The sequence below is a fragment of the Acomys minous genome (genome assembly GCF_964271855.1).
Source record: "Acomys minous genome assembly, chromosome: 4".
Lineage (NCBI taxonomy): Eukaryota > Metazoa > Chordata > Mammalia > Rodentia > Muridae > Acomys > Acomys minous.
This window is the reverse complement of record NC_140486.1, coordinates 96707860-96733745: the sequence shown is the minus strand read 5'-3', so window position 1 is coordinate 96733745 and position 25886 is coordinate 96707860. Positions and strand designations below refer to the sequence as shown.

At 43.2% G+C, this 25886-nt stretch overlaps 2 protein-coding genes across 2 annotated transcripts in view; one reads left to right on the top strand and one right to left on the bottom strand.

The window, feature by feature from the left end:
• The window catches only part of SGPP2 (sphingosine-1-phosphate phosphatase 2), a 119784-nt gene extending 114324 nt beyond the window's left edge, over positions 1-5460 (top strand). The window contains exon 5 of the mRNA XM_084779665.1: positions 2278-5460. Coding sequence (XP_084635791.1) covers positions 2278-2829 — 552 coding nt within the window. The 3' untranslated portion in view covers positions 2830-5460. The remainder of the gene's footprint in view (positions 1-2277) is intronic.
• Positions 5461-13622: 8162 nt separating this feature from the next.
• The window catches only part of FARSB (phenylalanyl-tRNA synthetase subunit beta), a 62196-nt gene continuing 49932 nt past the window's right edge, over positions 13623-25886 (bottom strand). The window contains exon 17 of the mRNA XM_084778376.1: positions 13623-13895. Coding sequence (XP_084634502.1) covers positions 13744-13895 — 152 coding nt within the window. The 3' untranslated portion in view covers positions 13623-13743. The remainder of the gene's footprint in view (positions 13896-25886) is intronic.

Below are 25886 nucleotides of genomic sequence, written 5' to 3'. Positions count from 1 at the left end.
CCCCATTTCAATCACAGAGAAACTTGAGCTTCTGGGGTGGGGGTGTTCCTGTATCCTGCGTTACCTTCCGACCTAGCTGAGCCCTGAGAGCTGGTTCTTGGTAAACAAGGCGATTGCCAAGCCAGCCTCCGAGCTCCGCACGCACTATCTGGGCTCCGGACCGTTGCGCACCAAACCCCAATGCTTGGTGACCGGTCCCACTTCGTGTCTACTTCACCAGTCAGAGAGAGAGAGCATTTCTGCTTCTTCTAGGCTGCTGACAGCACAGCATTGGCAGCTTCCACCTCCTTCGAAGCAGCTCCTCCTGCTAACGTAGCCAAAGCACACTCCATCTAGACATGTTGCCAGATGGGTTGCGTGTAGTCAGCAGAAAGCTGTGTGTGCACTGCCGGCCTTACCCCGGCAGCCCAGGCCCACCTTGCCTTTTCAAACTCCTTGGAGCGCCCTCCTCTTGTCACAGCTGCATCTCATGGTGCAAATGGAACGATGCTACCAGAGGGACTTGTGGAGTTATCTCCAGCATCTTGCCATTACCGGCAACACTGCCAAGAAGAACATGACAACCTGACTCTAGCTGTGGGGCAGTTACATCCCCTGGGCCAGGTCCCTGGGTGAGGTTACTAGGTCAGAAGACACATGTGTACTTTGAAAAGCTAGTGACAAGTTTCTGCCCCCATAAAGTTTGTGGCATTTTGCATACAGATGTTGGGTGGAAGACAGCTTTGTTAACGGATTTAACTTGTCCTCTAGCCCAAACTGGGCTAGAATTAGTTTACCATCCTCCTGCCTCCATGCCCCAAGTGCTGGGACTACATGCATGCACCACCATGCCCAGCTAACAAAATTCTGTCTGAAGGACTGGGTGAGGAATAGATTTTAGGAGGTCTTCAGCATTGTCTCAGAAGATAGAAGTACAAAGTTACGGACTCCTCTAGGTCTCTGGGGCCCCCTTAAAATGCAGCAAATGGCACTTGGCAATGTTGGTAGAGGGCAGCAAAGGAGCCCACTCTGATTTTCATTTGTTTGAAGTGTTTTTTTTGGGGGGGGGTTTATTTTACTTAAATACTTGATTGTTATTGGCATAAAATCTTGTGAATTGGGGGGCTGGTAAGATAGCTCAACAGGTAAAGAGGCTTGCTTGCCACCAAGCCTGATGACTGAACAAACCTTAGAACCCACTTGGTGGGAAGGACCAGCTCCCTTTGACTTCCACAGGGCTACTGTAGCATGCACACACACATACACACATAAAATAATGTATTTTTTTAAGTTTTATGAATTCTAGTACACACATGCATTTTTATAATCACCATCTCTGTATGGAATAGTTTCATTTTGCCCAGATTGCATCATGGCATCCTTTTTGGTCACACAGGAGAACCCAAGTGCCCTAGGCAATAGCTGATACTGTTCCCTGTCACTGTTGTTTTGTTTTTTAGAGACTGCCATATAAATAGAGCCATGCAGTGTACAACTCTTGGAGAGGGTTGGCTTGGTTCCATTTGGCAGCATTTCCTGGAGATCTTACCCAAGCTGTACTAGGCATCAGTAGTTCATTGCTTTTTCCTTGCTGAGAAGTATTCCAGGTCACGAGAAGACCACAGGTTCTCTTTCCATTCATCCAACCGAGAATCTGAGGGTGTTCCCAGATGACTGTTAATACACCCTCTCTATAAACAGCCAAATACCAGCTGTCACGGAAACACAGGCTTCCATTGCTTTCCAATAGGATTTGATTCTTCTATCTCACTATGAGCAAATATTGGAATAGTTTAAATATCAGAAAGAAGTATTAACGGTACATTTCCTGTGCTATAAACTGTTCAGTTGCCTTACTTATAGGGACATGCATTTCTCCTGTGGTTTTTATTCTAGCCAGGTGGGTTAAAGTGGGTCATTCAGCTGGTAATGTTTACTATTCAGTTTTTGGTTTTTTTTTTTTAATACAATACAAGAGTTTAGAGCCCTCACACTGTGGCACCTCCTCTACAAAGACTAGAACAACTTTTGTGACCTAAGGTGTATAACAAAGTCAAATTATATGACGACGAGACTACCATCCACTCACGCAGAAGGAAACTCAGAATTAGTTCTAAACTGCAGAGACACCCTTGCAAGAAAAGTATGTGACACTTGTAACATGGTGACTCTATATTATTTCCTACCTTCACTTCAGACTCTTAGACTTATATTCTCTCTGAATAGGTACTATAAAATAAAACTGCCAAGACGGTATTTCCAGTGTAGCTCAGTCACTGTTCTTTTCTCTCCTGTCAGGATGTGCTGGGCGGCGTTCTCATCACTGCGCTTCTCATTGCCCTCACCTATCCTGCCTGGACCGTCATCGACTCCCTGGAATCCACCAGCCCCGTCTTCCCTGTGTGTGTCATAGTTGTGCCCTTCTTTTTGTGCTACAACTACCCTGTGTCTGACTACTACACCCCGACCAGGGCGGACACCACCACCATCGTGGCTGTTGGGGCTGGAGTGGCCCTAGGATTCTGGATCAATCACTTCTTTCAGCTCGTGTCCAAGCCCACCCCACCTCTCTCTGTGATTCAGAGCATCCCAGCCCTCACCACTGACCTGCTGGTTCTGGGTCTGACCAAGTTTATGGTGGGACTTGTGTTGATCCTCTTGGTTCGTCAGCTTGTGCAAAACCTCTCGCTGCAAGTATTATTCTCGTGGTTCAAGGTGGTCACTAGGAACAAGGAGGCCAGGCGAAGGCTAGAGATTGAGGTCCCTTACAAGTTTGTCACCTACACATCGGTTGGCATCTGTGCCACAACTTTTGTGCCAATGTTGCACAGGTTTTTGGGATTGCTCTGAGTCCCCAAATATTTGGCAACTAAGTCCGCTAACATGAGAGGCTGAATGTGAGAAAGCTGTCGGCTGGGGCCATCTCAATGCCTCCTGTTTAAGGAAATCTTAAGTCATATTTTTGTTTTGCTAATGTGTCATAGATACTACTGCTGCGGCAACAGCAGTGCGCTTGGTCTGTAAGGACACCAGGCCGAAACCATTCCTGAGGTCTGTAAGACCACCCCTCCCCTTTATGTTACATGGACTTTGGACCCAGCCTTGGGTGGCCAGGAATTGTGGCCTGGCTTGGAATGACTACAAGCCCCACCAGGCTCTAGAGAGCTAGCAGTCTTGAGGTAATGTAAAGGCAGAACACTTCTTTTCAGTTACAACCTAGTCTGATGACAAGTCTCATTCCCCAAACTGGAGTTCGGTCTGGGAGTAAGGGTGGCACCCTTGCACTCCTTGGACAGAGTGACCTCCTGTGTTGTGGTCAGAGTGGTCTGTGTCTGAGTGGGTAGTGAGACCATTCTGAAATAAAGTTCCCTGTGAAGAGACTGAGGACAGCAGAGCTATGAGGCCACCAGGAAGAGCTTGCTTTCTATACCAGTCTGTCTCCTCCAGGCATTTTTAGTGAAGGAGACGCTGATCTTCCTTGCATACAGTCTGCAGCATCCTGGGGTTCAGTTTCTATACTGGTGTATGCAACAGATGATGGGGTGCCATCTCCTCACAGGCAGAAATGAGGACACGCTGAGACTCCTGAACTCTTCTGCTTGGTCTTCGGCGCCTTCAGTTGTTTAAGCTTCCATGTGAACTCAGAAGGTCCTGGATCAGCACAAGAACGGATGAGCTTCGTCCTCGGGAAGCCTGACCGAGAGAAGCTAGGCAACCCTGACACTGTCATTTCCTCTGTCATTACCTCATCATCACTCAGCCACTGTCTATAAATTTTTGTAATTATTCACCTGCTAGTTAAGTCAGGGACCCCCTCTCACTCTTTCCACCTCTTCTTATCACTTGGCAATTTTAAGGGCCATTAATGAAAGAAAAACTTCAGTCTATTTTGGGTAACGCCCATTCAACCCAGAGTGGTCCTCCTTAGGTCTAAGAAGGCATTTCTGGTGTCAACAGCAGAGAGCTTCTTCCCTGACTCCCCTTTTCGGAGCCTCTGAGTAAGAATCCGGTCTCAGCAGCATCCTGAAAGGCTGGTGTAAATGTGTAGTTATTGATCTTTTGAGGCATGGTGTCATGATCCTAACACCTCATCACTATGGGCTAGCCTGGTCTACAAAGCAAGTGTCAGGACCACCAGGGCTACACAGAGAAACCCTGTCTTGAATAAGAAGATGAACAACAACAACAACAAAAAATAATTATTCTTAAGAAAAATGCCCATTTTTAATTTAACAGTTCTTCTCTCATCACAGTTAAGAAGAAGGGTGGAAACGGCTCAGCACTTGCCTGGTTTTGCTCTGACAGTATTTCAACTCTGCGGCCAGGGTGCAGCGAGCCCTGGCTTACAGGCTTCTCTTGCCTATGCCAGCCTCTCCAGGGCTTAGTTGTTGATGAGACATCTTCCTTTCTTTCTCCCCACGCCACCCCCAAGGTACCAAACTAGAGCTTGTAATACCGGCTAATATTTACACAGGATGACTTTAGCCGGTTTGTCTGAAACCTAGCGACAAAACTTTCAGCTGCCTCCACATGTGTCTTTGTAATAGAAGGGCTGTATCTGTTGTCACAGCGGCGAGTTTAAGTCGCAACCACAGGGAAACCGACAACTGTATGAGTGCATTTAAGGCCGTGTTTACATTATTTAGATAGGGGGTGAATACGTTACCCATACCACTTTAAACAGTGGCCTGAGAATTTGCCATGACTGGTCACTCTTTGATGTACTTGATAAGAGCAAATGGAGGGAGAAAGTGTTCACTGGAGATGCCAAGCTCAGTTTGGGACCCCTACAGTATTGGTTTTAATAGCTAGTGCTTGGTCACGGTTTGCCTTTGTTGAGCCTTCTCCATTCACTTCCTTCCCTTCACACAGGGCACCTCACCCTAGTAAACTCGCTCTTGGGGGTCTCCTTTCAAAACACTTGCATTTTTCTCTCTGGGAAAATAGTGCCCCCTGCTGGTTTATTTCGTCTTAGTGTAAAGGCTATCAAGCTCACCAGAATGTGTTTGCTGTAAGCCTTGGCCTGGCCAACCTTGACACCAAAGCTTTTAGGACTATAGGCCCCGCCAGGAAACAGTAATAATAAACAAACTCTTTCCCGATCTTTCTAATACTCAGGGCCAAGGCATCAAATATAGAATCTGCTTTCTAAGCAGCTGTCCATTTTGTGTCATATTTGCTCAGACATACCATAGCTGAATATGCTGGAAAAAGACCTAGGCAACATTCTTAAACTAATATCCTTGGATGGCAGGCCACTAAATACACTCTACACTGTGCCTGGTAGCTTGGGTTTTCTTGCCCAAATACTCAACTCATCTTCCCATGGTAATCACAGCATGTGGTATTTCAGACCATATGTTTCAGGCTTCTATTTTGGAAGCCTGCTGTCTTGCTTATGCATTGTATGTAAATTTATTCTTTTTTTAATAAAAATCTTTTTTTTGTTTGACTGTGATTATTAAATGCTTTAAAATCTAATGTTTTGTTTCTGTTGATTTTCCCCCCTTTTCTTTTTTGAGACAAGGTCTCTGGCTATGATCCAGGTTAGCCCAGTGCTCACTGTATAGTCCCAGCTGTTCTTTAACATAACACATGTTAATCCTTCTGCCTCAGTTTCCCAGGTGCTGGAATTATGGGTGTCAACCACTCTATCCAGGTAGTGTTTCCTCACTAGGGTTTTTTCCTTGGGTTTGTTGGACCTAAGATGAAGGGAGTGGGGAAAAACCAGTGGCAAGTTGTAGAATATTCTGCTGCCAGGATCCATCTGTATGCAAATATTGGACAACTTCCCAGTGGTTACAGGATTTTCTAACAGGAAATAAGTGTGACACGGTGGTATGCTTAAGTCCTTCTGACCCCTTGATAATTAGAATCTTCTTCCTGTGTAGAGATAGATGTTACTCACTGTGTTTGAAAAGAAACTGTCATAGGTGTTGCTAGTGAAGGGAAATAAAATGTTTTTGTTGATATCTACCCTAGTGGCTGAGCCAACAGAACAGTTTCCTGAGTCAAATTTGCTTCACTATGGTGCTCTATCTGTCTTTATACGCACCTGAATTTGCTCTTTGAAGTGCTAAACTAAGTTTTGTACAAGGGAACATGTGGGGTTGTAATTGGACTGTGACAAGGATATACTTGTCACTCATGTGCTGGGTACCTAAGGGGACTTAAAGCTCCAATCTGTTCTGTGCCATTCTCACAGGTCAGAGAAGACACAGGCTCAGGGGTCAAGATCTGAAGTGTCGAGGTTGTGCAGAAAAGACCAGGCCATGGGATGGAGCAAGGCAAGAGGAGAGTTAATTTGGGCACGAGGACAAGAGCAAGTCCAGGATGGCTTTACAGACAGTTTGGCAGGAGCCAGGCTTAAAGACGAGAGCAGGTTGCCTAGGCAGTGAGGTGAAAAGGTGCAAGAAGATATTCCATATGTAGGGAGAAGCTGGACAGTGGCACTTCTCCCAGGAAAAACCCCTACCAAACCTGCAAGGATCAGAGGACGGATGCGGTGTTTTCCCACACCCACATTCAAACATTCAGCCTGCCTTGGATGCCTTCCTCTCTGCACCTCTGAACCACTTGTTCCCAGGTCCCCTAGTTTGTTAGAAAACAGGCAACTATGCCCTTTGTGCATACCACATTCCTCAGTCTTCACTCAGTTCCTCGAATTAGTCCTCAGAAGCAACGTCTGCATATTGTTTTGCTGTGATCAGGGCTCTATAAGGAGCCTCTCACTGCTGGTTGTTTCTCTGATGATTACATCTGTTTCTCCAGCACACTTCATTTTAGACAGTGTTGTTTGTATGAGTTTGTATGATGGTGTGGGTGCCTGCCACATCTCCCTCTATTGCTCCACACTGTGCATTTGAGAAAGTCTCCCACATAACCTGAAGCTCATACTTTGACTAGACTGCCAGGTCAGCAAGCCTCTAGGGACTTCCTGTCTCCATGCCCTAGTACCGAGGTCACAGACACAAGACACAGTGCCCCACTTTTACATGGGTTCTGGGGTTTCAAGTTCGGGTCCTGTAGCTTTCACAGTATCCCCTTAGCCCAGTGAGCCACCTGCCCAGCCCCCCACTGGCATTGTAAGCTCCCAGTGTGTGGAAGGCCTCCCGTTTCAAAGGCATATGGCGATTCTTCTTTGCTCTCAAGCATAAGACTTTAATAAATTAGTTTGGACTTTCTATACATCTGTTGTTTTCTTAAACCAGGGCACACCTGTAGTGCAGACTCACATACTTACAGGCATAGTAAGAAGGAGAGCTGAATGCGGGCCATGAACAGAATCTTAAATTCTTAAAAACCATAGCCACATGAGACAAGGGAGCTACATACACGAAGCCAAAAATTCCTCTTCCTTCTCCACGCCTGTCTATGTGGCATGTGAAAACAAACAAGAAAAGCAACGGTGGCGCGTTAGGAGTTCCGGCCGTGACGCTTTTTTACACACTCACAACACATCTGCCAGCCTTCCTTTCTCCTCTTGCTGTGACAGAGGGGTCTCCTTGGTTGGAGCGAAGCCAGACTCTTCCCAGCGAAGGTGTTCAAAGAAAGCTAACATGTCTGTAACCAGCCCCAACTCAGTCTTCTCCTCATTGAGGGCGGGGCAGGTGGCAACCTGATGCTGCCTTAATACCTATGAAGACTTTATAATGTGCCCGAGAAGCCATGAGCCAAGAGAGGAGAGGCCTCGAGGGCCTCTGGTCCGCAGCAGCTTTGTCCTCTGGAAACCATACAAGTGGCCCTGAGGAGACAAATTATGCAGAAGCCACTAAACACAGACCATCTTACCCATCTCAGTTCAACACTGACAAAAAGCTCTTGAAAGTTCCCAAAGATCAAAGAAAGACATCCATGACACACTATACAAAGCCCCAGCCCTGGGTATCCTAGTGACCACTATACTCAAGACTTCTCTTCCTCATCAATTCACCTGAAGGATCTTTCTTTCTTTCTTTCCTTCCTTTCTTTCTTTTTTGTTTTTGTTTGTTTTGTTTTTGTTTTTCAAGACAGGGTTTCTCTGTGTAGACCAGGCTGGCCTCGAACTCACAGTGATCTGCCTGCCTCTGCCTCCCGAGTGCTGGGATTAAAGGCCTGAGAGATCTTTCTACAGCAGTCTGCTTGTAGGGCAGCTCCCTGTCTGTTTTTCCTGCCTCGGGTGACCCCAAGTATTCCTTTTAGAAATGAGTAGCCCAAGACTCACGGTTGAGAGCTCAGACCAACCCAACCATTTCTCTCTGGGTATTTGCTCCTTTTCTTCTCAGAATGGAGCGAGTAGTTTATCTGGGCTTGCCTCCGACAGAACCACCTTCCCCTTGGCTCTTAAGAAAGGGCTTGTCTGAAGGGCCAACATCGTATGCCCCTTCATGACAAAAAGTGGCAGCTTCTAGAAAATTAGTTCTTTTACCACCAAATTTGGTATCAAAGAGGCACACTGTGTCCTTATGGTTACTTCTGGCTGAAAGGTCTTATTTGCATTAAGTCCCAGAAGGCCTCTGACTCCTCTCTCAGCTGCGTCCCTGCCTGCTCATATTCACGAACTGACTGTTTCCAGCATTTTCTAACAGCCATGCCACAGTTCTAGCCTGGCATCCTTAAACAGAAATAAAGGGCAATCCTGAGAGAACACTTGACTCTGAGCGCTAAAGCAATTATATGAAGGACCAAAAAAAGAGGCATAAGGCTTTGCTTGGCCAGACACAACTGTGCTCATCCCACGGCGGGATGTACTTATTCAACCAGGTCTAGCTGGCCATGTCTACAGCCATCCTTTCTGCCTGCTGGAAATTCAAAGCCAAGCCGAGTATCTGAGCTCATGCAGTGTGTCATGGACACTCAGCCCATTGGGTGCCCACTTTTCCTTCCTGTCAAGCAGGGTCATTTAGTTTCTCTATTTTTATCCAAGGAGGTCATGCTCCCCATGGCAACATCCAGCAGGTGCCTTGAGGAACTGCTAGTGTTCCCACTGGTGTACTGACACCCTGAATTTTATTATGCGTGCCAGTCTCCATATCCTTTTATTTCTTCACCTGCTCAGGCTGCCAAGACAGCACAGGGACAGTGGCTCACCAACAACAGAAGTTTATTTCTCACTGATTGGGAGAATGAAAGCTCAAAATCAAGGTGCCAGCAAGTAGATGTAGTCATAAGGTCTGGTTCATTTCTCTTGGGACTTCTCCATGTCTGTACTGGGTGAGGAATGGGAAAGCAAGATCTCTGGTGTCTCTTCCGAAGGCTGCTAATGCCACCAGGAAAGCTTCATCTTTATGACATTCTCTAGCTCTTACTACCCCCCAAAGACCTCACTTGTAAGAACCATCACACCGAGTATATTGGAGTCCATAGTATTAAACATCAAGAGACTCAAAGTCCTAGGAACATAACCAGCCACAACTTTGGAACTAGCAGACGGGTCAAATGCTTTATATGAGAGATACTATTTAACCTAAGGCAGCTAATGTGCCTTTTCAGGTCATCCTTTTGGTAAAAGGAATAGAAGAGCCAAAGACAATAGTAAAGTATCATTGATACCACACAAGCACAGACAGGACAACACTAGGATGCCCCTCAGCAATGTTTGCCTCCTAAGCTACTGAGCCTCTCTTGCTTAAAGCAGGCACTACAGTGACTGGCTGGTCTCTACTCAACCCCCTCCTGTTTAAAGACTTGACTATTTATCATGTGTGTACCTGGTACCTGAGCAGTTCAGAAGGCACTGGATTCCCTGGAACCAGGGTTGCAGTTGTGAGACACAAACTGTAGGTGGGAGTCAAGCCAATGCCACTGAGTCATCTCACCAGCCCCCATAATCTCTTTTGGGGTCAACATAAATGGGACCATGTGTAGTCTTTTGTGTATGGTTTCTTTCGCTTAGCCTGCATGGACTCATTGGTGTCATCAGGGGTTCATTCCTCATAAGGAATCCATGCCTTCACAGAAAGGCTATGTGGTCTGAGGCCACTATAAGTAACACTGAACATCTGCATAAAAACTAATGTATGATCACGTGGGTTAAACAGCTAGATGGTGTTTCAAGTTTCAAGACACTACCAAGCCACTTTCCTGGCTATATCATTTTACATCCTCTCAACAGGAGTACGCAACAGCTCCCTTGTCCCACAAACATCCAATCCATCATTTAAACATGAGCCCTTTAAAAAAGGTTTTTTATATGTATTGATGTTTTGCCTACATGTACATCTGCATACTACTTATGTGCATGGTGCCCCTAGAGACTGGAAGGGAGTGCCAGATCTGGAATTACAGATGGTTATGAGTTGCCATGTGGACTACAGAAACTTAGGAATTAAATTCAGGTGCAAGAGCAACCAGTGTCTTTAACACTTTTCCATCCAGCCCTGGAGTACAAATGAATGGTGTTGAAATAGGTTTGGTGGATACGAGAGCAGATGTCATGATCTTTTCTCAAAAATATTGGAAACCTGATTGGCCACTTGAGGTTTATACACAATTTATAGGAATTGGTAAATTATCTCAAATACAACAAAGTGTACAGTAAATTAAGTGTGTGGAACCAGAAGGGCTAATAGGGAAGCTAAGACCCTATGTGGCTGACATGTCCATAAATTTATGGGGGTACTAAAATTAATATTCCTACAACCACAGAGACAATGATGAAATTTGGGGTGAAATGATCAGTGCTTCTGGGGAAGGTACTGATATGTGTGACCAAGAACAATCACAAGCTGTGGCCACTGCCCACAGAAATTCACAGGTATTGAGCTTCCAGTTTTATAAAAAGAGATGGGGATCTGGTTATGCTTATGTAACAGAGAGTGGAAAAAAAACATGGTTACCAACAAAACTTATAAAGACTAGATCTGACCAGGGAAGACCTCCTAGTCCCTGAAACATGAATGTGTTCATAGAGCAAGGGAATCTTAAGGGCCACCTGGTCCTTATGACATGGCATTCTTTCATACAGCATGGATATTACAGTTCAGATGTATAGTTGATGCCTTACACCTGCTCAAAAATAGGGCAGACATTATCTTTAGATAATTTGTACACTTTGCATATTCCATATATATGTGTAGAAATGTACCTATACTAATACTTTCAAAAGTTTGCTTATTTTCATAGCAAGAAAACAGATAATGAAGACAAAGCAGGTAGCCCAGGTGATTCAACCTCAAAGACTGCCTCAGCTACCGTTCCCTCAAGAATTTGCATGCATATCAACGTTAAAAGGACTAGCCCAGAGGATTGATCCCACAAAGACTGGACAGAAACAGATACAGCTAGCTTTTCCAGTACTTGGCCAATATCTTATTTTTCTAAGGGTACACAAAAGATGTTTTTACCCCCAGACAACAAAAAATAAGTTTGAGGACATGATATCCCCATTCCCAATAAGTGAGGTGGGTGTTTTTGGTGGGTTACCAATGTTTGTTATTGTCTAGGGTGGTTGGTTATAAGTTAGTAAAGGTAACATTTAGGGATTTTTTTTTCTCCCTTCTATCCTTCTCTTATGTTTCTATCCTATCTAGTGTTAGAGGAAAAGGAGGGAAAAGAGGAATGGAAGATATAGAACTATAGGATAAAAGGTAGATTACTGAATCTATTCACCTCAAATATTTTACATTGGTATTGTAGATCAATAGAAACAAGATTATTTTGTTCAACTTTTGCTTTATGTATTGTACATATTATATATTGATAGATTTTGTACAAATTTTTCTGAATGTATTGTACATATGCAACTCATTTAAAAATGTGATGTGAAGTTCTAGTTTTATGAGAGCTAAGTATTACAAACTGTTCAAGATGGTTGGAGATGCAAGTTAGTAGTCAGTCACCTATAAATCTTATTTGTAGTTTTGTTAGATACTAGTTTAGTTAATTACAGAAGGTTTAGTTTCTTGTATATGTTTTCAAAGTTAAGCAGATAGTGCATAGCTAAAAACAAGCAATGCTTGTCTGTTTAGATATACTGAGATAAACTGATCGATCCATGGTCAATCAAGATGATTATGCACTATAGCAAATAGATAGCTGGTCTTTAAACACTTCAGAGATCTACAGAATATGGCATTTACTAATAAAGGGCTTTCGGACAGAGACACACATCCGCTCCTGGCAGCACCTGCAATCTACCTCAATGAAGATGATGGGCATCAAAGAAGCAAGTGTGGCAGAACAGCCACTGGACGGAGGAACTGAGCTTATCTCTACGGCTGACAGCAGGCTGCCTGTCCAACTTTGCAGACTAGCTGCTAGTCCTTCAAAATCTCTGCTTCACAGAAAAGTCTAACAGATATTTTGGGCTGGCAAGCTGAAGACTGGATGCCCCAATAATAAAGAAAAACCTGTAATTGTCCAGGCAGTCAACTCTGTCTGTCCTGTCTATACTTTTGGAAGTTGAAGACTAGACAGCCATAGTATTACTATAATCAGTTTAAGAGCTAAACACATGTTTAGAGGGTGGTAAGTGTAAATTATAATAAAGTGATTTAGAAAAACTTTAAGCACTATGATAGTACTCAGCAGGATAGGATAGAGAGTGGAATAATTTCTCCAAGATTATAAAATACAAATGGACTGGTCCTTGTAAATAATTTTTACTGGATAATTCTCATAATTATTTTTGTTGTATATAGTTATTTTATTTAATAGAAAGGAGGATAGGAAGCGGACAAAAACATGTTTTCGTTCTGATCCCAAGTGTGGGATATGTAATGGATGTAAACATGGTTTTTGTTTTGTTTTGTTTTTAAGATTTATTTATTTACTTTTATTGTATATGACACCAAATCTCATTATAGATGGTTGTGAGCCACCATGTGGTTGCTGGGAATTGAACTCAGGATCTCTGGAAGAGTAGGTGGTGCTCTTAACCTATGAGCCGTATCTCCAGCCCCATGTTTTTGTTTTGATCCCAACTGTGGGATGAGGAATAGACTTGTAAGAGAACAGGTGATGTTTTTCCACTAGAAGACGAACCACCTCGTGCAGAGGCATATATATATATGCATATACATACATACATACATATGTATATATATGTATGTATGTATGTATATATACATACATACGTATACATACACACACACACACACACACACACACACACACACACACACACACACACACACACACACACATATATGAGCCCAAAACAGGAGGCAGGGACTTTTTGGGCCTTGGTATTATTTGGCTGTTCACTGCTCCACTTCGAGACCTCCTAGAGAGAACTGCTCCAGCGAAGGCTTCGAGGCTCTGGGCTCCAGCAGCTGTTCCAGGTTCCAGCAGCAACTTGGTTGAGTTGCTGGTCTTCTGAAATCCTGCTGACTACCCAGGGAAATGGCTCCCAGGAACTGAGTCCAAAGAGGTCTGCTTCTCCTGTTCCCACTAACCTGTTTTCTCTCCTATCCAGGGTAGGTGAGTTGGAAGGGAGGTGTAAGAAATAAAGAACCCCAGATAAAGTAGATTTGAAAAGGTGGAAGCCAACATCCTGCTATGCAGGAATGAGTCGTGAGTAACTGACACTCTGATGGCTAAGCAGTGCTTCTGCCTCCAGAACTCACCCTGCCATTCAGGGCAGCTCTCCCCAGTGCGGTGCACACAGATACACACTGGCTGTTCCACAGGCTGGCCTAATGCAGCTATGCAAGGAGCCGGACAGCATTTTTCACTTTATTAAACATTAACACACAAATGGATGTTCCCTGTAAAGACGGCTGAAGGACACCACAGGAGCAGAAAGGGACACTTAAGAGCCAGAAGCACACACAGAGACTAACTTCACAAAAAAGGCTCAATATTGATTTCTAGAGAGGAACAGGGCATGGTCAGCTCAAATTTGGTGATAACATCAGGATGAAGGACGCCTAGCTCCCCGATGCTTTGACCCCCGACAAAGATCTCAGCACACCGCCCAGGAAAGAATGCAGAACCTGAAACAGAGCATGGGAGAAAAATCAATGTTTCTTCTGGAAAAAAAAAAAGTCAATAACCATTTAACACTAAAAGCCTACAGGTCTTCTTTAAAAATGACCATTCTTCTTTAAGCCACTGGCATGGCTACGGACAGGCACTCTTGCACTTATTGTTACACCAAGAAATGAAAATAGCTTTATTCTTCTAATCATGGGGGCTGAGCTAGAAGGCGGCCACAGGGGTGTCACCAGAATCTAAGGGGAACTAAATCCCAAAAAGGACACAAGGGAAAAAAAGTAAAACCGATGGGCCTGCATGGACGGAAACAGGCTCTGCCACATCAGTACTTTCTAGGTAAGACGTCTACTGGGGCTCCATTCACTCCTTACCCTGTCACCCTTCACCTCATTACACAAGAAACCCACACTGAAATACCACAGCCACAGGACACACATGTGATTACAGGCCACGTCTTCAGATTGCAGCCTGTGCCCCTGACTGAAAGAGGTCCCCAAGCAGATCAAGTGCAGCATCTGTAACGCCCTAGTGAAGGCCCAGCCCACACCAGCCCTGCTCCAGCCCCACACCAGTCCCAGATGATAGCTGCTTCACTTCAAGGAGGGCACAGAGGTCTCTCCATCTCCGGCCAGAGCACTGCTCCAACCTCCCACCCAGTAACCATGCTTGAGGCGGAACCAGCTGAAAATGAGCCACGCCCGGAGGCCTACCTACGCCCTAGCCACTAAATTACCAGCCTCATCATCACGCTGGACTCTGCTGTAGTTTAAAAGCAATGCTGATTCATTTATCTCAACATCCACTTGAAAAGGGATCAGGCCCACAGCTCCTGAAGGATTCAAGCAAAATGTTTACTGGCTTGAACTATAAATACCCAGCAGAGCTGGGCCACAAGCCTGCAGTCCGCCGCTCAGAGTGACTGCATTATTTATGGGAAGCAAACTGCTGCGTCTCTAAGAGCCCCAAGGTCAGCATAATTAAGAACACAGATTGGGATGGGTGGTCAGGGGACTCCACTACTGTGGAGCTGATACCATAGAGACAGAGTTACAGACTGCCCAATCAATGTGGAGAGATGCTTGCTTCTCTTCTCAGAAAAACATTGTTGTCATTCTTAAGCCAAAAGCAACATGAGTGAGTTTCTTTTTTCACATTTCATCAAGCTAGGTGACTCTGCTTCACAGTCAAAGCAAACCATCCCATGAGCAGCACTTAGGGCTCTGCCCTCACCCATATGCAGGAAAAGGGTGAGGAAAAGAATGCTATAAAACAACGCAGAAATCAAACTGCAGAGACAAAAAAAGAACCTGGCTGGGATAGGTAATTATGATTAAATATGATAAAGATGACACACTCTCATCCTGTGAAAGTGAAAAAAATAACTTAAAAGACAACATTATCTCTTACTAAAAAAATAAAGACAAGACTGTCAACTACATTCTCAACAACAGCAGGAAAAGCGTGGAGAGGGGCGGGGTGGGGGCCACCTGGGGTTTGGCGTCTTAAAGACAGAATGAAAAGGACATTCAAATGACAAGCCAGGGAAGCTTTTATTGAGTGCACTCAGCAGCGCAGAGCTGGGATGCGCCCACACCCCTCCCTCTCTGTAGACAGAGCTGTAAGAGTGCCCACGCACCACCTGACAAGGAGTCCAACAGGCCACCGGGAGAGGAAATGCCCAAGACCTTCCTGACAGCCTAGCTGTATGAAAGCTTTCCTTTTATCTATCTTCAATTCCAGTTTGATTGGATTCATTTTTACTGAAGCATAAAACCAAACTATTTTAGAATCTAAGCCAGATGTGTTCATTCTGACAATGTTAGCAAAATAAAGCCTACGATAAGAAATCAGAATTTTTACTTCATATAATAACATTTTGATTCAGCATTTTTTAGTAAAAGTCAGTTATAGTCTTTCTCAGTTGCCAGGTTTACCTTGCCTATAAATTTGGACCAAATTTTGCTTTAGTTCATTAATCAGTTAGGTATAGTACAAAAATATTTATACCAGCAAATGCAATTTCTTTCTTTCCAGAGGAAAAAAAAGAATTTATATTCAAAGTTATTTTATATGTTCCAAAGTAAAAGAGTATTAAAAAATTACTAAAATGTCAAAAGTTCATACTTTGACAAGGGCCCATCCAAAGTCACTGCTGCTCACAGGCTCCTTGAGCACAGGCCCCTCACTCCAATGCACTGAGCCGGGCACAGGATCCCTGCATTGTTCTTCAGACAGAGCGGGGCACTGAATGGCTGCTCCAGAAGGCTAAAACTAGCCCAAGATAAAGTAACTAATTAGCCTCTGAACCTACAAAGTTTCTTCCACAATACTGAAATTCCAATCGGTCCATCAGTCTGTGCCAGCACAAACTCCTTTCCAGTTTTTTGTTTCTAGCCAGACAGTTTCTTTTCAGTTTTCACTCACAATATCCACAATGCCAAAGAAGGGTGGTTGAGCTCAGTACCCGGGTGGATGGCTGTGACCCCAAAGCTCCAGCTAGAGCTGACACATCATAAAACCTGTCTGAAAACACATGAAGTCACATCTGAAGTCCGTGGCCTAGGCTTTCAGAAACTCTGAAGCCAAAGCTGACTTTATCAAGTCACACTGGATAAAAGGCAACCTGCTGTGTCTACAGAAAGTAGCTGCCCACTGCCTTATGAGTGGGAACTAAGACTCAGACTCTACGAAGTACCTTTGTTCTCTTCCCCTGTGTAAAAGCACCTAATGGTGAAGCGCACCAGATCCTACCACATCTGCAGGAACTCCTTGAGACGATAAACTCAAGGCTTTGCATTCACTTGGGACAGTTCATGGCTTCCAAGGCAGCACACATTTTGCAAAAATGTTGCTCTCTATTGCAATACATGTGGAAGCGCAGACAAAAGAAACATCAGTTAGGCTCTAAAAAGAGCTTAATTTCCCAAACTTAGTGGGGTGTGAATAAGCCTCTTAATTAAAGTCTTTGTGTCCTTGGGGTCATCCCTGGGCCCGTAATCTAGCACAGCACCCTGTCTTCAGCATGCTTTCTGGCTAGCTGGCCATCCAGCATTTGGGAGTGCCTTCTCTTGCCGCTGCCAAACACTGTCACAGCTGCATTCTGCTCCGTCTTTTTAGTGCAATATTATAGCTTAGAGTTGGCAGAAGCTTTCCATACACTCACTCGGTCCTTTAATGTCAGAACCATCGGAAGTAGAAGCTTAAGGCAACAGCGGAGCAGCCCCTGAATCGGAGAGCACTGGGGGGTGCTATCACGCCTGAGGCTCTTGGCCCTCCTCTCACACTCCTGCCACTGGCTAGAGCCACACCGCTCCTTAACCGTGTGACACACTCTGAAACATCAGCTGCTCATTCAACTTTACTCTTCCTTTTCTTCATATTGCCAGTACATACTATAGTATTCAAACACACAAGAGATTGTAATGGGGTGCCTTACTACCCAAATCTTAAAGGAGGAGGAGGAGGAGGAGGAAGAAGAAGAAGAACAAGGACAAGAACAAGAACAGAAAAACAAGAACCACCACCACCACCTTAACAGGGGCAGAGAACCCAGGTAAAGTAGTATATCATTGCTAATAACAGAAAGTATCCTCGTTAGCTTTTCACCACATACATGTCTCCAAATTCAGGAATGAAATGGAAACTGTAACCGTAGTATCAACTTAATATGTCTTAAGTCTATTCACTATGACTGATTATATAAAATAGGTGAAAGAAAAAATGTTAATAGGTAAAATTTAGGATTGGTATTTACCCAAATCTTACACTCTTCTCAAAGGATAAACAAACAAACAAAGTCCTATTCAATTATACCTGCATGGTATGCATGATTTCATTCTTCTGGGGCCATTGTTCACAGATTTTTAAACAAGCAGATTTTTGAGAACATGATAGAATCACACAAGGGGAAAGAGGTCCATTACAGGTAAGGTATTAACTTGTAAAAGAAAAGGCTTTAGGGCTCTAAAGAACCAAAGCATCACAGCCAAAATATGAACACACAACGCCCCCACCCCCCATCTCGGTGCACTCAGGAGAAAATGCCTCTGCAAAGACCATTTAATTTGTAAGGGGAGACTGAATAATTTCCGACTGGTAATATAAAACACCCATTTTCTCCCAGATGTATACAATTCTTCACCTTGCATTTGAAGTGAATATTTATGGTACCTAAAGTCTATAAAGAGAGGGGACCTAATCCTTTGAATTTAATGGCCATCTTTCATCCCTTTCTGAACATCAAAAGGAAGAAAAGCCCCTTACACAACTTTACAGTGCTAATCCCAACACACCTGCAGACACCATTAACTCTTACAGGGAGGCAGTGGGCCTAGAGAGAATTGGAATCTATCAAGCCATGGCTTGGGGAGTACCTGGGTCCTTATTCTCACAAGAAATCAGCACAGCCAGATCCCTCATAGAAACATGTCTTCAGCAGAGAACAATCTTTTATCAGGCATGGTGGTTCACATCTGTCCTCCCAGCACTCAGGAAGAAAAAAAAAAAAAAAAGTCAGGCTAGGGCCAGTCTGGATTCCTCAGTGGACAGTGTCAGAGAAATACACCCTCTTTTACTCACTAAAACTTCTTATAACTAAATATTTCATACTGTAACACCAAGTCCACAGTCTTCGCTTCTATGGCTGTCACTTCTTAACAGTTAATTAACAGAGATCATGCTAGGGAAACCTGAGACAGATTTTCCAAGTGAAGTCCTCACCATGCATCTCTCACACACACCCATCATTTCACAACCTGAAGGAAACCAGGTCAGCGGCAAAGGCTTAAAGGAGATCTAATTGCAATTTAAACTAGCCTTAAACTATGTAGTATAAAGTCAAAAGGCTTTTAACTGTAAGTTAACAAGGATTCACTTGAAAACTCCTAAAAAAAAGCCAACATCCAACTCTCGTCTCCACAAGCCATTTTCTAAACTTGCCATTTTTAAAGCCCTTTCAGGATCGATTAAGAATAACAACACAAAGATAAGTTATGGATTGCCTGGACTTCCTGCGCCATCAGCTCAGTTCTAGTTTTCTGCCTCACCCAGGACTATTTGTCAACCCAAGTTTGAGCAGTGTATGCTTTTTTGCACACGTTCAGTGAAACGGTAACAATACAGTTGTGGCAGGGCTAGGGGAAGCTAAGAAGAAAATGCAGAGTTGGTGAGATCACAGCTACAGTTCCACACAGAACCGACAGACCTGCAGCAGACATGGAACAAACACAACTTCAAACATGTAATTATAATAGGTATGTTACGGTTTCAGAATCAGATTGACAAGGTGTGTAGGGAAAAAACTAAAAAAAGAAAGGATATTCAACTGTGCTGTCCTCCTTTCTGCTTAGCTACCCCCATTCCGAATGAAAGTTGAGAGATGTCAAGAGTGTGGCTCTGGCCCAGCCCTTTGAGCAGAAGTAAGTTACAGATGGGAAGAAGCACAAGGAGATTAGGAGCCTTGCCCAAGGCAAGCAGTAATACAGGCGAGAGAGCAAGTCAAAGGTGAGAAGGGGCCACCAAAGCAGCCCTCCTGCATGAGGCCTGCAGCAGGATGCTTTTAAGCTGCTGGCCAAACTGTCCCCTACTTCATGTTTGCAAACTTCCTCTGCTTTACAACAAATAAAGTTTAAAGAGGGAATAGAGCAGACAGACAGTTTGTCACCTCTAACCTTAGCACATACCCAGGTACACTCTGTGATGCTACTGATACAACAGAATACGAGAACAACCCACTGCACTCATTTGGGGAAACAAAATTATATCAAAAAAATATTTTTAAAATTTGTAAATGAGTGTTTTGCCTGCATATATATAGGGACAGTATATACAGGCCTCAGAGATCAGAGAAGTTGCAGAGGGTTGGAACCCACACTGTGGGGCTGGGAATCAAACCCAGGTCCTCTACAAGAGTAGCAAATGTTCTTAATTGCTACAGCATCTCTCCTGCCCCCAGAAAATTACTTAAAAACAACAACAACAAAAACAAACAAACAAACAAAAAGCCCAACAGAGCATCTTTAACAAATAAATTCTAGGTTCTTAAAACAAGACTTAAAGGCAGGCATCACCATGCCCGCCTGTAATCCCAGCACTCAGGGAGGCAGATGCAGGCAGATATCTGTGAGTTTGAGGCCAGCCTGGTCTACAAAGCAAGTACATGACAGTCCAAGACAGAGAAACCCTGTCTCAAAAAACTAAAACAAACATACAAGCAAACAACAAAAAACAAGACTTGAGTTATCTGGGCAGATAAAAAGCACCACAGTAACACATTAACAGTGTTACAACACAGTAACATTAACAGCAAATGCTTGGGCAAGTTAAAAAGGAACAGGCGCACCAGAATCTACAGCAGAGACCACTTCTGAACTCAACTACAGGTCTTGTCATTGGAAACTCTTAATGTTCTGAAATAGATCTGGCTGATTAAGGAGACTGTGATACCAACACTGATATATGTATATTTGAAAGTTTCTTGAAATACTTCTCAAGAAGGAAGCTGAATATCAGATTTAGAAATGACCAAGTCCCTGACAAGCTGTGCGATGCCAGGGAGCTGTGCACGTCCTTTATTCTAATTCTTAACCTACTTTCAGTATTATCACAGTTCCTTTATACCTTCCCAATTTGACCGAAGCAAGGTCTCAGAAAGCTATTTTATCTTTTAAATATACAAATTGAATGTGATCATTAGATACTGTTCCCTCAATTTCTTCATAAATTTCAAAAGATATTTACAGTAAAATATGGTAAACTTGGGAAGTTAATCAGGACAACTTACCAAAAGTCACAGCAGCAACTGTAAAACAATGATTACAAATAAGCTATGAAGCACTCTGTAAGAAAGGCGAAGCCCAGTCTTCATGACTAACAGCAACTGCCTGCGAGCCTGGAGTGCGACGCTAAAGGGGCATGGGAACTCCTTTCTGATCTCAGTGTGAGAAACTTTCCTACTAAGAAAGGCAGATTCCAGAAGTGAAGAAATGAGTAACTGAATAATGATGTTTAAAAATCTACACAGCAAAACCCTTAAAGTCAAAGAGTTAACAAACTAAAAAGAGTACAATATTTATCGAAAAAGGTTAATAGTCATACAACACAAAAGGTTCTAAGGCGTTAAAACCAATGAATCTAGAGAAATAAATGAACAAGAGGCTCATAGAAAAGGAAATAAAAATGTACTACAAATGAGAAAATATGCTTACAGTTGTTCATCCAAGAAAGATACAGGGCAAGTGTCAGCAAGATGTCATTTCCCATCTATGGGACTGAAAGCAGAAAGGAAAAAACAAACAAACCATAGGACCTACCACTTTGTGTAAACAAGTTCCTCTCCTCTGCTGCATACACAGGGTTAGAAACAGAGGTCTAACAGATGGATATCTAGCTATACTTAGTGTAATACCAATGTACCCTTTGTCCCAATAATTCCATACTTCTAGAAATTTCTCCCAAAAATACACGAACAAAAGTATCAAATAGCATGAGCACAAGTCTACAGTGCAGTACTGACTGGAAACAAGCCAAAGTTCGCTGACAGAGAACTGGTCCAACTCTGGGATTTCACACAAAGGGACAGTTCACTTTGGCCAAAAGGAAAATGGACCTCACATGCTGCCTCTGTACAGGCTGCGGGGACAAGAAGCCAGCTATCCACCAGTGCACACAGCACTGCCCACAAGGTGAGAGGGCGGAAGGGTGTGTGTAAGCGTACACGAGCACTTACATCTAAAAACAAACCTTGGAAGGATGTCAGTGGTGCACACTTGTAATTCCCGCACTTGAGAGGCCAGTTTTGGCTATATAGAAATACCCTGTCTCAAAAGACACAGCAAAAGCCCATGAGAAACAGTGTGCACACACACACAACACAAACAAAACCCACAGCCTTAGAAGGCAGGAAAGGAACGGGGTCAAGGATGAAACAAAGACTGAAGATGATTAGCTGAATGTATTTACTCAGTAGGTTATATTCTACGGATAAAAAGAAGTGACTGTCACTTGGGCATATGGCTGACTCCAGTGCTGGCTAGGGCAAGCTCATTACGGAGAGTAAGGCGATGAAGAACATGATGGCCTCAAGCAAGGTCAGAATAAAGGGGGCCAGGTTAGGTTCCCTCAGGTCTCCTAGTTTGGATCCTTCAAAGCTAGGCTCCACTTGACAAAAATTTGGTTCAGTGTTCAATTCCTCTCACTGAATTTTCACACAAGCAATACTGACATGGAACACAGCAATATGTGAATATGCCGGAAAAACTCTACCAAATTTGTTTTCTGTCAAAGCTACACTGAGCTGCCCATGGTAGCTCGGGCCAGTGATTCCCGCTCTAAGGAGGCTGAGAAGGACAGCCAGGTCTACAAAACAAGAGAAGAAATAAGACACAGTGAGAGCTAGCTTAAATGCACCCCAGGGCTACTGTCCTGTCCTGTGTATGCTGCTTATGTTTTCTCCTGACACCACTTGTGTGTGACTGAGACTTCGAGGCCTAAATTTAAAAGTTCATATTTTAATCACTTAATTTTTAAAAAGTTCTGGATTTATCTTTGTGAAGTGTAGAAAACATAAGATTAGGATTATGTATCTATTAGTTCAATTACTTTTTCATTTATTATGAACTGGTAACTGGCACAAGTAATTTAATATACTATTATTTGCATGAGTAAATAAGTAATATTAAAATAGTTTAAAGAGGCCTGAAGTCAGTTGGATGACTTCTTGCCAAGCATGCAAAGACCTGGGTTCACTCTCAAGCAGCCCATAAACAAAGTATGGTGACGTATGCCTGTAACCCTGGCCCTGAGGAGATGCCAGCAGAAAGATCAGGCCCTTGGCAGTAAAATGGCTCAGTGGTGAAAAGGTACTTAATACCAAGCCTAGTGAGCCGAGTCTCATGCTCAGGACCCACACGGTGCAAAGAGAACTGATACCTACAAGCTGTTCTCCATAATATACAGTGAGGTATGTGTGCTCCAAACCTCCCACAAAAATAAATTTAAAAGTGTAGTAAAAGGACCAATAGCTTAAGATTATCAGTCTTTGTAGCAAGTTCAAGGCCAATATAGGCTATATGAGATCTGTCTCAAAGAATCAAAACCAACATTAATAACAAAACAGAAGCCAAACCTTCTCAGCAGATACAAACCTAAAGGAAACAGTTTTTAAATTAAACTTCCAAATTACAAGTTTGGCTTGGTGGTGGAGTATTATCTACCCATGAAGAGAAATGAAATTGATGATTCACCAGAACCTCATTTAAATGAAACCAGACTCAGTAAGACAAATGCTACATGTTTTCTCTCACACACAATCTAGCTTTTTAAAGATTTAAGATCAAAGCACTGTATACTGTGCATGTATCAAAATGTTGTAAGGATGCATACTATATTGTATAAATAACACAACTGCAAAAGCTAAACTTTGTTTGGTCAATGTTAACCCTTCATTAAGTTTTATAAAGCACTTGCTTAGCATGTATGAGGCTCTAGGTTTGATCCCAGTGGTGCATGTACCCACACACATGAAATTATTTAGTTTTATAGAATTTAACCAAAGAGCAATTAAGGAAAAAATGTCTGCCTGGTAACTGGAAAGACTAGAAGGTATTGCTGAAGCAGAGATACACCTGTCATGAGGTTGGGAGTCAGCCCTGTGTAGATCTGACTAGACCCACTTCCTTCTCTCAAGCTAGGGTATGTTTGTTGTCTTCTTTGTCTGGGGCAGTTAAGAAATTCCATCAGCCCACAGATGCACTTCCCCCCTTAGGGATCAAGAAAGGTCTGAACCCTGGGGAGTTGGGAACAGTTCTCCCTTCACTAAGTACAGCCACTGACCCAGCTTCCTGAGAGCCTGGGACCTGCTGAAGGAAGGATTTTAACAGCTCCAGAAAGAGCATTTCTGACAGGAGCCGAGAGGAACCTCTTTGTTAACATAAAAGCGCTATGTACTATGTAGCTGTGTCAGCCACAGGAGCTGGCCTAAGTAGCAGGTAAAACAGTTCTAAATTTTGTAAAAAGGGTATGTAAAAACAGATCTTTAGGAGATACAGAACAACAGTAACACAAAGGTTGTCACACTGTGCTACAACAGTATCACAACAGTGAACTAAGCCATTCAGTGTGAGATTTGTGAATATAATACCTTGCAGAACAAAAACACATAGAAAGAACGCTAAGTGTCTGTGAGTGGGAAGACCTTTACTTAATGCACAGAAGAGAGGCGGGAACAATAAACCTTCACTCACAAGTAAGGCAGGCCGAGTGAATCATGAGGCAGACGCTAGGGCCTCCGAGAGGCCCAAGCCCTTCACCACTTCACTGCAAACGGACACGGTACTGGGAAGCCTCAATCGCAAGCCATAGACAACCACAGAAAAAAGTCGTCCTATTGGCAAAGTCATAAGGTCCCAAGCTTCCAAAATGTTTACCAAAGCCGATGCCTTAGCAAAATATGCTTTGTTGATGGTACAGGGTGGATATGCTCTTTAGAACCCCTAGATTATACTCCAGGATGTTCTGTGTAAGCCAAACCATAAACTGAACACCTGTACTTCAACAAGCTGTTCAACAGATACTTTCCCAATGAATTTTCAAGCTCATACCTATTACATTAAGACAGAGTGACAAGGGAATCAGCACAATTTCACCCATTTTATTTTAGCATCGGAGATCTTTTACAGGTGTCCTGAAAGAGGACTAAGGTCATGACCTCAGGTCAGGCCAATGATCACTAGGTGTTACTATAACAGAAGGTACCTAATAAGCAAGGGAGTACATATGGTGTTGGGCTAAATGTGGCCATCACAAGGACATTTTTCATTTCCTAAAATGAATTTTGAGCAGCATGAAAACTCAGACTATCAAAACTAAAGCTATGAAACCTGTCTGTTCATCACGGATCTTGTCTCAAGTTAAACTGAACTTTCTGTAAAACTATAAAAAAAAAAATTAAAACTGAACTAGATAACAAGCTAAATAGGAAAAACCACACACTGAAGTCAAGGCAGCCAGTCAGAAACAAAGCCCACCACATTCTACAAGAGATTATTTTTGCCACTGATTTGCCCAGCAAACACATTACTGTTCTAAACACAAGAATGTTGAGAATTTTCCTTGCCCAGAAGTGGCTTTGTTAAAAGGCTAAGTGCATCTTAACATACATAATTTAGTTTGCAACAAACCACAGAAATGAAGGGAAAGAAGCCTGAAAAAAAAACAACAACATATATTTGCTATAATGATCTGATCAAATGCCTCTAAAACAGTCTGTGCTGAACTTTTGAAACCCTTAAAATGCTCTGCAGTTTGCAAACAAGTTAAAGGTCCATCCCCCACCCCTCAACTTGACCCCATTCTATCATCAAGTTGACAATCTACATCACTTTATGGTCTTAAATTGCAAAGGTGCTTGGAAAATGAAAAATATGTATGCCTAGTGAGCATGGCTTCCCCTGCTGGCTGCGGACATGGCTTTCTGGGGACTGCTGCAGGGAGCTGCTACTCCACAATCAGTGAGGTCACGCTCTAATGTCAACACGTTCTCTGGGATCAATGTGAGGATCAGCCAAATGAATTTCCAGATCTCTCCTAAGTTCTAAGAGGAAGATTAAGTTCCACTCTACTTACTTCCCAGCAAGGCAGTACAGAAGGAAGCTTGGCAGCATGCATAAAGAGACAGAAAGACACAAGGCCTGACTGACATGAGCAAGAATCTCTGCTAAGCAGACTAAGCTGCTAGGGATGTTTAATTATTAAAAAGTAAACCATATGCTGAAGTAATAGAAGACAGCTCAGCAATCAAAAATGGCATGAAACAGTAGTTCTTATTCTGGTTCAACTTGCCCTATTCTGAAGATCTTTTCCTACCATATATACATTTTATATGCACATATATACATATATATACGTGTGTGTGTGTGTGTGTGTGTGTGTGTGTGTGTGTGTGTGTGTGTAAAATAAGTATACCCCTGAAGAAAAGATTTAGCTAAACACAG